Source organism: Coturnix japonica, chromosome 27 (assembly GCF_001577835.2).
Source record: "Coturnix japonica isolate 7356 chromosome 27, Coturnix japonica 2.1, whole genome shotgun sequence".
Classification (NCBI taxonomy): Eukaryota; Metazoa; Chordata; class Aves; order Galliformes; family Phasianidae; genus Coturnix; species Coturnix japonica.
In genome coordinates, this window is record NC_029542.1 from 4,019,678 (window position 1) to 4,030,334 (window position 10,657).

General features: G+C 67.5%; 1 protein-coding gene across 2 annotated transcripts in view; it reads left to right on the top strand.

The window, feature by feature from the left end:
* Positions 1-9,754, top strand: part of THRA (thyroid hormone receptor alpha) — a 10,372-nt gene extending 618 nt beyond the window's left edge. Inside the window, exons 2-10 of one of the 2 annotated variants that reach the window (XM_015885896.1) lie at positions 3,771-3,825; positions 4,395-4,606; positions 5,542-5,603; positions 6,706-6,806; positions 6,894-7,041; positions 7,521-7,726; positions 8,186-8,332; positions 8,756-9,014; positions 9,467-9,754. In XM_015885896.1, coding sequence (XP_015741382.1) covers positions 4,554-4,606; positions 5,542-5,603; positions 6,706-6,806; positions 6,894-7,041; positions 7,521-7,726; positions 8,186-8,332; positions 8,756-9,014; positions 9,467-9,717 — 1,227 coding nt within the window. In that variant the 5' untranslated portion in view covers positions 3,771-3,825; positions 4,395-4,553 and the 3' untranslated portion in view covers positions 9,718-9,754. Of the gene's footprint in view, positions 1-3,770; positions 3,826-4,388; positions 4,607-5,541; positions 5,604-6,705; positions 6,807-6,893; positions 7,042-7,520; positions 7,727-8,185; positions 8,333-8,755; positions 9,015-9,466 lie in introns of those variants that run through there. The other variant, XM_015885897.2, reaches the window with a different exon arrangement.
* The last annotated feature ends 903 nt before the right edge of the window (positions 9,755-10,657 follow it).

Here is a 10,657-nt window from a genome sequence, read left to right on the forward strand (position 1 = left end):
GGGGGGGGGGGGAGGTGGTGCTCCGAAACACCGCGGTTGGGGTTGCGGGAGGGGCGTGGCGGGGGCTGCCCTCCCCGGGCCCGGCCCCGCTCCCGCACCGAGGGGGGGGTTGGGAGACAGAACCGCTTGGTGCACCCCCACCGACCCCCCCCCAAATCCCCACCCAACCCCCGGCCTCGGGGAGGAGCGCGGAGCTGCGGGCAGCGCTGGGGAAACTGAGGCACGGGCCAAGGTCACCCCGCGCGGCGTCCCCCGACCTTCAGCCGTGTGCGCGGGGTGACACCGCCGTGACCGAGCGCCGGGGGGTGGGGGGGACACGGCCGCGCTCACCCCGCGTGACCCCGGTGCGGGGCGCGGAGCGGAGCCGATGCGGTGCCCGGCGGATCCCGTTCGTGGGACGCAGCGCGGGGTCACCCCTCCCAGCCCGGGGGTCTTGAGGGGGGTGGTTCGCTCCGGAGCTGAGCCCCCGCCCCGTGCGCTGCGCTGCATTGGGGGGGGGTCCCGGGGGGCGCTGTGTGCCGTGCTGGGGTGGGGGGGCAAAGCGCGCAGCCCCTCCCTGCAGCGCCGTGCGTGGGGTGCGCGGTGCCGGCGGCTCCCCCCCTCCCGTAGCCCCGCAGCCCCTTTTACCCGCTGCACGGCACGGAGGGCTCGGCGCAACCCTCCCTCCCAGCCCTACCCTGCAGGCGCTGGGTGCTGCGTGGCGGCGGGCGAACGGCCCCGGCCCTTCCTGGGGGGGGCTCGGCACCAGGAAGCCGCCCCCTCCCCGCCACGCACTGTCCCGGGGTAAGGAGAGGAGCGGAGAAGCGGCCGCCGGCAAAGCCCGGAGCTGCGCAGATGGACGGGACGGAGCCCGGGACCCCTCGGCCCCCCCAGCCTCACATACACCCCCAAAGGCACAGAGTGGGGCTGGGCGGGTGGGGGCACGGCGGTCACACGGGGGTCTGCACTATGGTGACAGGGGGACATCGGTGTGCATTGCCAGGCACGGTGTGGGCACCGAGGTGTGAAGTTTGAGCATCACCGGGCACAGTTTGGTGTCACCGGGTGCAGCTCGGTGTCACCGGGTCCGGTTTGGTGTCACCAGGTTCAGTTTGGGCATCGCTGGGCATCGTTTGTTGTCACAGGGCACAGGTTGGTGTCACCACCTTTGGTTTGGTGTCACAGGGGCAGTTTGGTGTCACTGTGTGGTTCAGTGTCACCCCCAGCCCTCAGCACTGGGCACACGGCAGGGCCGCCCCCTCCCCATACCAACACCCCCCCGCTGTGTCCCACCCCCTGGCATTACCCACCCCACGCACTTCATGGCACGGTGCTGGTGCTGTCCCCAACCCACGACCCCTCAGTTCGTCCCCTCCCAACACACTCAGAGTGGAGCCCCCCGCTGCTCTCCCCGATTTAGCAACGTCCCGAGCCCTGTGCCAAGCTCCCCCCCCTGCCGTGCTGAGAATAGCTCAGCCCTGGGGATGGGGGCACCCACAGAGCAGGGGGGGCCTGCAGCCATCCCGTGGCATTCATCACAGCCCATGGTTACCATTGGGCGTCGTGGAGACGCGGTGCTGCTGGCACCGGGCACCTGCTGCATGGTGTGGAGCAATATAGGGCTCAGCCTGGGGTCAGGATGGGGAAACTGAGGCACGGGGGCACAGAACTGGGCTGGTTCACTGCGGGGTTTGTGGCTGTGACCTCCATCCCGTTCATGCTGGAGCTGTGAGGATGCTGCCGTCCCTTTGGCCTCCCGTCCTCACTCGGCTTTGCAGCCCCTGCTGCTGGGCTCAACCGTCCCATCCCACAGCCCGGCCCTGACCCCAGGCCGAGGGGAGGGGATGCAGCAGTGGGTCCCTGGTGCCCCTGATGTCAGCCCCATGGCATCCCCTCCCCGGTGCTGCCCAGCTGCTGCTCATGCCGGGGATTCCTGCAGCCCGGCACGCGGCACCGAGCGCCCACAGGGTGACGGGGTGGCACCGGGCAGGGACACGCGTGTGGCACCGTGTGCAGCCGTGCACGTGGATGTTGGCGTGTGTCGGTGCTGCTGGGTTTGCCGTGGCTCGGTCCCGCCCGCCGCTACCGCTGGGTTGGGCCGGCCCGGCGCCGTAACGTGGCCCGGTGTCACCGTGGGCTGGGCCGTGTCACCGTGCCGGCACGATACAGCGGGATGTGGCCGCGGTGCCCACCGCCGTCTGCCCGTCGCCCTGCCCCCCCCGCCGTGCTAATCACACTAATTGGCACCCGGCTAAAGCGCTTAGGCCCTCACCTCCCTGACCCAGATAGCAGCTGGCCAGGGGGAGGGGGCAGCGGGACCCCCGCGCCCATCTGTGCCAGGGATGGGGACACGGCCGGGCCCTGCGGGGCGCGATGGGGGCGGGTGGCAGCGCTGCGGTCACGGTGAAGGGTCCGTGTGGAGGGGTCGGTGGGCAGCGCTGCGCCGTGGGCAGGGGGCGCCGGGGGGGGGGGGCTGCGCTCCCTGAGCCGCCCCACGCGCGGACTTTGCCCCCAGTTGTTTTGCTGCGCGCAACCGCCCGACTCAGCAGAATCGCGGCCCAGGTGCGGGGCTGGGCCGAGGGGCGCGGGCGGGGCCCCCCCACCTTTGGGCGCTGCGCCCAGGGCTGTGTCTCCCTGCCCCCCCCCCCCCCAACCCCCCCTTCTCCTTCCAGCCCCGCATCGAGCCCCGCGGGGCGGGGGCGCGGCGCTGCCGTGGGGCTGAGACCCGACGCGCTCGGTGCACGTGTCCCGCGGGAGCCGCCTCCCGTCCGTCCGTCCTTCCGTCTGGGTGGCTGCTGCTGCTGCTGCTGCTGCTGCCTGTCTGTCTGTCTGTGTGTGTGTCTGTCTGTGTCTGTCTGTCTGTCTGTCTCTCGGCGATTCCTCGAGCGCGGGCGGCCTCACCCGGGCTCTGGGTGCCACCGAGCACCGTCCCGGGGGGGTCACGGGGGCACTGGGCGGCACCGAGCTGTGCGCGCTGCCGTGACCGCTCCGCCCGCCGCCCCGAGGGGAAGCGGAGGCGGAGGGCGCTGGGTCGGGGGCAGCGCTGCGCGCTCCCGGCGGGTCGGGGCCCTGCGCGCTCCCGGGGGGGGGGTCCCGGGGAAAGGGGGGCGGGGAGGGCCGTGCCCACGGGGCCGCGCAGCGCTGGCGCTCGGCCAGTGCCTATACTTGGAAGTGTCGGCGCGGCGTTCCCATATGGAACAAACATTTGCTGCAGCCCCCGGCCGCTCCGTAGGTACCGCCCGCGGGCGGCCCCAAAGCCCGGCCTGGAGCCGCGGCCCCGAACCCCGCGATGTGCCGTGACGTGGGGGGGGGTCACCGCAAACACGACGCGCAGCCCCCACCCCGGGCACCCCCAGCGCCGCGAAGGGCGGCACCGCGCAGCCACGGGCGCAGCATCCTTTGCTCTGTCGGCAGCGCGGTCGGGTTCCATGTTCCCCATGATGGAGGGGGCCTGGGGGGGCCGGGGGGGGGTGTCGGCTGCACCGCCGCCGTGCTCGAAATCCGCCGGAGGAATTCCTGCCGCCGCCAAGACAAACGTGACCTACTTTCTGCCCGGCCCCGCACCGCGCTGCAGCCCCAGGGCCGGGCACGGCGCCCACCAGGCGCGGGGGGGGGGCCCCCACCGCCGCACACCCCCCAAACGCAGCGGGAGCAGTTGGGGCGGAGTGGGGGGGTGCTGGGATGTGTGCTGGGGGGCGGCAGGGTGGTGTGAGCTGCTGTTCATTGCGATGGATGGGGGGAGTGTGGGGGTCCCGAACCCCCCCCCGGCCCCACGGTGCATCTCATTGCAGCAGGAGAGCTCGTGGAGGAGGCAGAGCCCAGCAGCCCCCGGTGCCCCCCACCCCTGTAAGTCCCCCCAACAACACCCACTTGGTGCTATAACGAGGCCCTGGTGGCCCCCAGCCCTCCCCGTGCACACACACCTGCACCCAGTGCTGAGCTCTTGCACGGACACATTGTGCATCCTGTGTGCTCTTGCACGGCGCTGCACACTTGTGTATGCACTCGCACACGCTGCAGGCTCCTCCCCACCCAACGTTCTTGCACAGCCCTGCCTGCTCCTGCGTGCTCTTGCACACCGCTGCGCTCCCACCCAGCCCTGCACACCCTGCACTGCTGCGTGCACCCTGCAAGCCTCTGCTCGCTCCACGTGTTCTTGCACGTCCCTTTTGCTCCCACCCAGCCCCGCATGCTCTGCACACCATTGCCACGTAGTTGCACACCGTTGCACGCTGCACCTCGCCTTGCACACCCCATTGCATGCTCAGCACAGCCCTGCTCACCATTGCACGCTGCATGCAGTCCCACAGCCGTGCACCCTGCACACTGCTGCGTGCTGTTGCACACTCCTGCACACCCCAGCCCCACACCCTGCACACTGTTGTGTGTGTGCTCAGTGTGCTCTATCTATGCAGGCCCCCCCCCGGGATGCTGCAGGGAGCCCAGCACTGAGGTGGGCGCCATGGGGCGCGCATCGTAGCCCCCCCACCCCCGCCGTGGCCCCCCCTGCGTGTGGCACCGGTGGCGGAGCCCACTCGGCCGGTGCTGGGCGCTCCTTGATGGAATTGCGGTGAATGGAACAGAAGCCCAGCACCCTGGACCCGCTGTCGGAGCCAGAGGACACCCGGTGAGGCCCTGCTGGGCTGTGTCCCCCCCATTGTGTCCCCCCCATTGTGTCCCTGCATCCTGCAGCGCTGCTCCCCATGTGTCCCCGTGCCGTGTCCCCGCACACCCCCATGCCCGTGTCCCCGTGTGTCCCCATGCGTCCCCGTGCCCTCTGTGCCCCGCTGCCCCACTTATCCCTTTGTGTCTCTGTGCACACAGTGTCCCTGCAGCCCCCACGTCCTGTGCCCCCCATCCCCTGCATCCCCATATATCGCCCACACCCCCAGTATCCCCACATCCCTGTGCCCCCCATGTCCCTGTGCCCCACACACACCCATCCTCAGCCCTCTCCCACCTCGGGCCCCCCCAGCCTGGGCCCCCCACCGGCCCTGCCAGCACCCGGGGCTATTTTGGGAGCGCGGTGGCAGCTCACGTGCCCTGGGGGGGGGCCAGGCCTGGGGTCACCTTGGGCTGCCACTTGTCCCCCCCCACAGCACCCAGCCCTGCTGCCCCATTAGGAGCCACTGTGTCACCCCTGGGTGCTGCCCCCACACCGCACTGGGTGCCATCCATCCCCGTGTTGCTGGGTCCTCTCTCTGCCCATGCGCGTGTGCAGGGGGGGGGGTTTGAGGCGCAGACCCCCACCGCTGCCTATTGGCTGCGCCCGCTGATGTCACTTCCCTGTGAGCCAAAAGGACATTTTGTCTTTGACTGTAAATGAGAGCCCCTCCCCCACCCTTCCCTGCCCTTCCCCCACTCACTTCCCCCACCCACCCACCCACAGCCCCCCCTTAAGGCAACGCCGTGTCCCACATTGGGGTTCCCTGGAGTCCCCAATCACCCACAGCAAACACGGTGCGGTCTCCATTCATGGCATCATCCCCCTGGGACCCCCACGGCTGGGAGGGATGAGTGGGGTGCAAGGAGGGTTTGGGGTCACACCATTCCCCCCCCCAGGTGGCTGGATGGCAAGCGCAAAAGAAAGAGCAGCCAATGTTTGGTGAAGAGCAGCATGTCAGGTACGGGACCCCCCCGGCCCCTCTGGTAACCCCACATCACCGCCGGGACCCCCATGTCACCCCACTGCGCCCCTCAGCACCTGGTGTCCCTGTGCGCCCACATTGTTGCTGGGGCTGCTCAGCACCCCCAGAGCCCCCCCCCAGGTGCCACACATCCCTGCGGGGTCCCCTGGGTCCTACAGGCACCTCGTGTCCCTCCCAGCACCCCAAGGTCCCTGTGCACCCTCAGGACCGCGGTGTCCCCTTTGCCCAATGCCCCCACTGACACCCCATTGTCCCCCACACCCCAAGGGTTCCCCCCACATCCCTGCTGGGTCCCCAGGAACCTCCCGCACCCCACATTTCTTTTGTGCCCCCGGGGTCCCTCCTGCATCCCTGCTTGGTGCACGGGGTCCCCACATACCCCACGTCCATTATGGGCCCCCAAGAGTCCCCATTGCCCCATATCTGCGTTGGATCCTCAGGGGTCCCCAGTGCCCCCCTGGGTGCTGCCCCCCCAGTGGCACTATAGGGCCCAGCAGTGCAGTGCAGGGGGAGATAAGGGGGCCCCGGGCGGACACTGACCCCGGGGCTGGGCACCAGCCCTGCCCCATTCCCCAGCGGGGAGCGGCTGGCGCCGGCAGGATCCGGGGGGGAGGGGTAGGGGGGTGCCAGCCCTCCCCCTCCCTGTGTGTGTGTGCCCCTCCCCCTGCAGGGTGGGGGGGGTCCTTGGAACTAATGGGGGGCACTGGGGGTCCCTGTGCAGGTGCTCCGTGCCTCAGTTTCCCCGTGAGGTCGGTGCTGAGGGGCGGCCCCACAGCCTGGGGACCCCGGACAATAGCAGACAGTGGGGCCATTGTGTGCCCAGGGGATGCCCCCCCCCCACCACAGCCGGCCCTGGAGAATGGGTGCTTTATTGCTGCGGGGGTCATGGAGCCCCCCAGCTGTTAACCCTTAAACTGCCGGTGCATCCCCACTGGGTCCCTCGCACCCCACTTCCTTCCTGGGGCCCCTGAACCCCGTGTCCATGATGGGGTCCTGCAGTGGGGTGGGGGCAGCATTCGGGCTCAGGGCAGAGGGGAAACTGAGGCACCGAGGGGGGCTGTGACGTGTCCCCCCCCAGGGTACATCCCTAGTTACCTGGACAAAGATGAACAGTGCGTGGTGTGCGGGGACAAAGCCACCGGCTACCACTACCGCTGCATCACCTGCGAGGGCTGCAAGGTGAGGGGCTGGGGGCTGCAAAGGGGGGGAAGGGGACGACACAGTGGCCGAGGGGTCTCACTGTGACCCCCCCAACCCCCACCCCAGGGCTTTTTCCGTCGGACCATCCAGAAGAACCTGCACCCCACCTACTCCTGCAAGTACGATGGGTGCTGCGTCATCGACAAGATCACCCGCAACCAGTGCCAGCTGTGCCGCTTCAAGAAGTGCATCTCCGTGGGCATGGCCATGGACTGTGAGTGCAATGGGGGGTTTGGGGTCACAACCTCAGCTATAGGGCACGGAGGGAGCCCTGTATGGGGTGAGCAGGGCGCCTGGTGCCTCTGCAGGGCCAGGCTGGGCAGCTTAGGGTGCCTGCTGTGGGGCTGAGCTGGGGAGCACCCAGTGTGTAGACCCATAGGGGGAGTGGGGGACCCTTTTGCAGATGCAATTGGGGCGCATGGGATATGTGCATGCCATGGGGCACATGGGGGTGTCTGATATGGCCATAGGGAAGATGAGGTTGGGCAGCACCATGGGGTGTTTGGGGGGATGGTTTTGGAGCTGTAGGAGCAATTGGGGGGGACCTGATGTGCACAATGTGGGGCAGGTCGGGGTGCCTGGTGCAGCTGTGGGGCAGTGCTGGGATATAGGGGCAGTGCTGGGATATAGGGGCAGTGCTGGGATATAGGGGCAGTGCTGGGATATAGGGTTGTGCTGATTGTCACCCTGCAGTGGTGCTGGACGACTCGAAGCGCGTAGCCAAGAGGAAACTGATCGAGGAGAACAGGGAGAGGCGGCGCAAAGAGGAGATGATCAAATCGCTGCAGCACCGGCCCAGCCCCAGCGCGGAGGAGTGGGAGCTGATCCACGTGGTGACCGAGGCGCATCGCAGCACCAACGCGCAGGGCAGCCACTGGAAGCAGAAGAGGAAATTCCTGGTGAGGGCAACGCAGGGCTCTGCATTTGTTGGTGCTGAGTTGCTAAGTGCTGCTGTGCTCCTTGTGCACCCTGCTGTGCTCCTTGTGCACCCTGCTGTGCTGGTGTGCACCCTGCTGCCATACCCCGTCCCCATCCAGCTCCGGGTTCCTCGACACTCAGTGCAGACGTGGTGGCCACACTCTGTCCCCACCTGGCACTGTGAGCGTGGGCCTGGGGGTGTCACTGTCACCGTGTGTCCTTGAGCCTGTCACCCCCGGGGAGGCTTCGGGGTGAGCGGTGACCGAAGGGGACAGCTGTGCTGCGGGGTGGCCTGTCCCTGTCCCACTGCTCCCCCTCCTGGCTGCTGCCCTGTGCTGCCCTGCCTCAGTTTCCCCTTTGTCCCCAATGAGGGGGGGGCAGGTGGGAGGTGGTGCCGGCCATTCAGCCCCTCCCATTCACACCTCGTGTCCCCCCCCCAGCCCGAAGACATCGGCCAGTCTCCCATGGCCTCAATGCCTGACGGGGACAAAGTGGACCTGGAGGCGTTCAGCGAGTTTACAAAAATCATCACGCCGGCCATCACCCGCGTGGTCGACTTTGCCAAAAAACTGCCCATGTTCTCAGAGGTAACGGGGGGCAAAGGGGGGGTCCCCAGTGACAACACTATAGGGGGGTAGCGGGTAGAGGGTCAGGGGGGTCCTGCAGCCCTGCTGTTGGGTATGGGATGTGGGGTGTGGGGTTCTGGGGGGGGCAGCCACACTGATAGCACTGCAGGGAGGGATGAGATGTGGATATGGGGGGGTCCTGCAGCCCCATTCATGGCGCTGTGGGAGGTTATGGGGTGTGGGGATGATGTGGGGGGGTCCTGCAGCCCCACTCATGGTGCTGTTGGGTATGGGATGGGGGGTGTGGGGGGCAGCCACTCATAGCACTGCGGGGAGAGATGCGATGTGGATATGGGGGGGTCCTGCAGCCCCACTCACGGCACTGTGGGATGTGGGGATGATGTGGGGGGGGTCCTGCAGCCCCACTGACGTTGCGCCCCACAGCTGCCGTGCGAGGATCAGATCATCCTGCTGAAGGGCTGCTGCATGGAGATCATGTCGCTGCGTGCGGCCGTGCGCTACGACCCCGAGAGCGAAACGCTGACGCTGAGCGGGGAAATGGCCGTCAAACGCGAGCAGCTGAAGAACGGGGGGCTGGGGGTCGTCTCTGATGCCATCTTTGACCTCGGCAAGTCGCTGTCTGCCTTCAACCTGGACGACACCGAGGTGGCCCTGCTGCAGGCCGTGCTGCTCATGTCCTCAGGTCAGCGCACATTATGGGATGGGGGGGGAGGGGGCAGGAGCCCCCCAGCATTGGGGGATGTGTGGGGTGGAGACCCCGATGGCTGGGCGCGAACGAGGTGGGTGCCCTGATCCCCAGAGCTCCAGCCATTGGGGGCACAGGGGTGGGCACCCCAATAGTTGAAACCCCAATGTTTGGGGGCACATGGGGTGGGCACCTTGATGCCCAGAGCCCCAGCATTGAGGGCACGAGGTGGGCACCCAAAGTCCCAGTATATGGTGGCACATGGGGTGGGCACGTTGATGCCTATAGCCCCAGCACAGTGTGGGCACCCCAGCACCCAGCCCTCAGCATTTGTAGGTGTTTGTGCCCACCCCATACACACCCCATATACACCCCCAGCCCTGACATCCTCTGGGGCTGCCCATCCTGAACCAGACCCCCTTAGCACCCCCTTTTTTGCTCCCCTGCAGACCGGACGGGGCTGATCTGCGTGGATAAGATAGAGAAGTGCCAGGAGACGTACCTGCTGGCGTTCGAGCACTACATCAACTACCGCAAACACAACATTCCCCACTTCTGGCCCAAGCTGCTGATGAAGGTGACGGACCTGCGCATGATCGGCGCGTGCCACGCCAGCCGCTTCCTGCACATGAAGGTGGAGTGCCCCACCGAGCTCTTCCCCCCCCTCTTCCTCGAGGTCTTCGAGGACCAGGAGGTGTAGGGCCCCCCCCCCCTTTACCACCATCCATCACCGCCGCCGCCGCCAGCAGACCCCCTCATTCCTCCAACCCCTCCCAACTTGCCCCCCCCCTTCGCCCGCCACTGCTGCAGCCCCCCACACACACACCCCGATATTTCTTTCTCTGCCCCCCGAGGCGGCGGTGCTGCACGGGGTTGGCGGGGTCACGGGCATAAAGAGGGCTGGGGGGGGGATGATAAAAGGGGAGGGGAGGGAGGGGGGAGGATCAGCGCCGCTCTCCGCCCCCGCCACCCCCGTCCCCCCTCTACCGCGGGACTGTTGGGGAATATTGTTGTTTGCACAGGGCAGGCCCCCCCCGTCCCGCTGCGTCCTTCTCTTCTGAGATTCTTATTTTTGAAGCATTTATTTCCCTCCCTGAGAGGCTAAAATGTAAAACTGCACTTTGCGAGAGAGGAGGAAGATGGAAGGAGAGGAGGAGATGGGGGGGGGGGGCTGGGCGAGGGGGGGTTGCACCGCCTCCGGCCATGCCGCACTATTGGGGCTCACAGAGGCGGGGAAGGGGGGAGGGGGCGGATGGGGGCTGGCGTTGTTGTGGGGGGTCCCCATTCCATCTGGGGCTGCCCCCCCCCACCCATCCCCCAGACCTCCCTTTTTTGGGGTCACATTCGGGGCTTTGGGGTTTATTTTTCTCTCTGTCTTTCGGGTTTGGGCTGAGAGCAGCGGGTTCAGTGCCAAGCGCGCGGGCGAGGAGGGGGGGCGCCCCTCCCATCACCCCTTTGTGTTCGTTGGTTTGGTTTAGTTTTGTTTCCGTTGTCTTTCCCCCTCCCCTTTTCCCACCCCCCCCTTTCAACGTCGTCGTCCTCCCGTTCATCTGTCATAAAAAAAACCCACAAAAAAGAAACATAAAACTTGCCGGCCGGCCCCCCCCCTTCTACCCCCTCTCCGATTACCATCACCACAC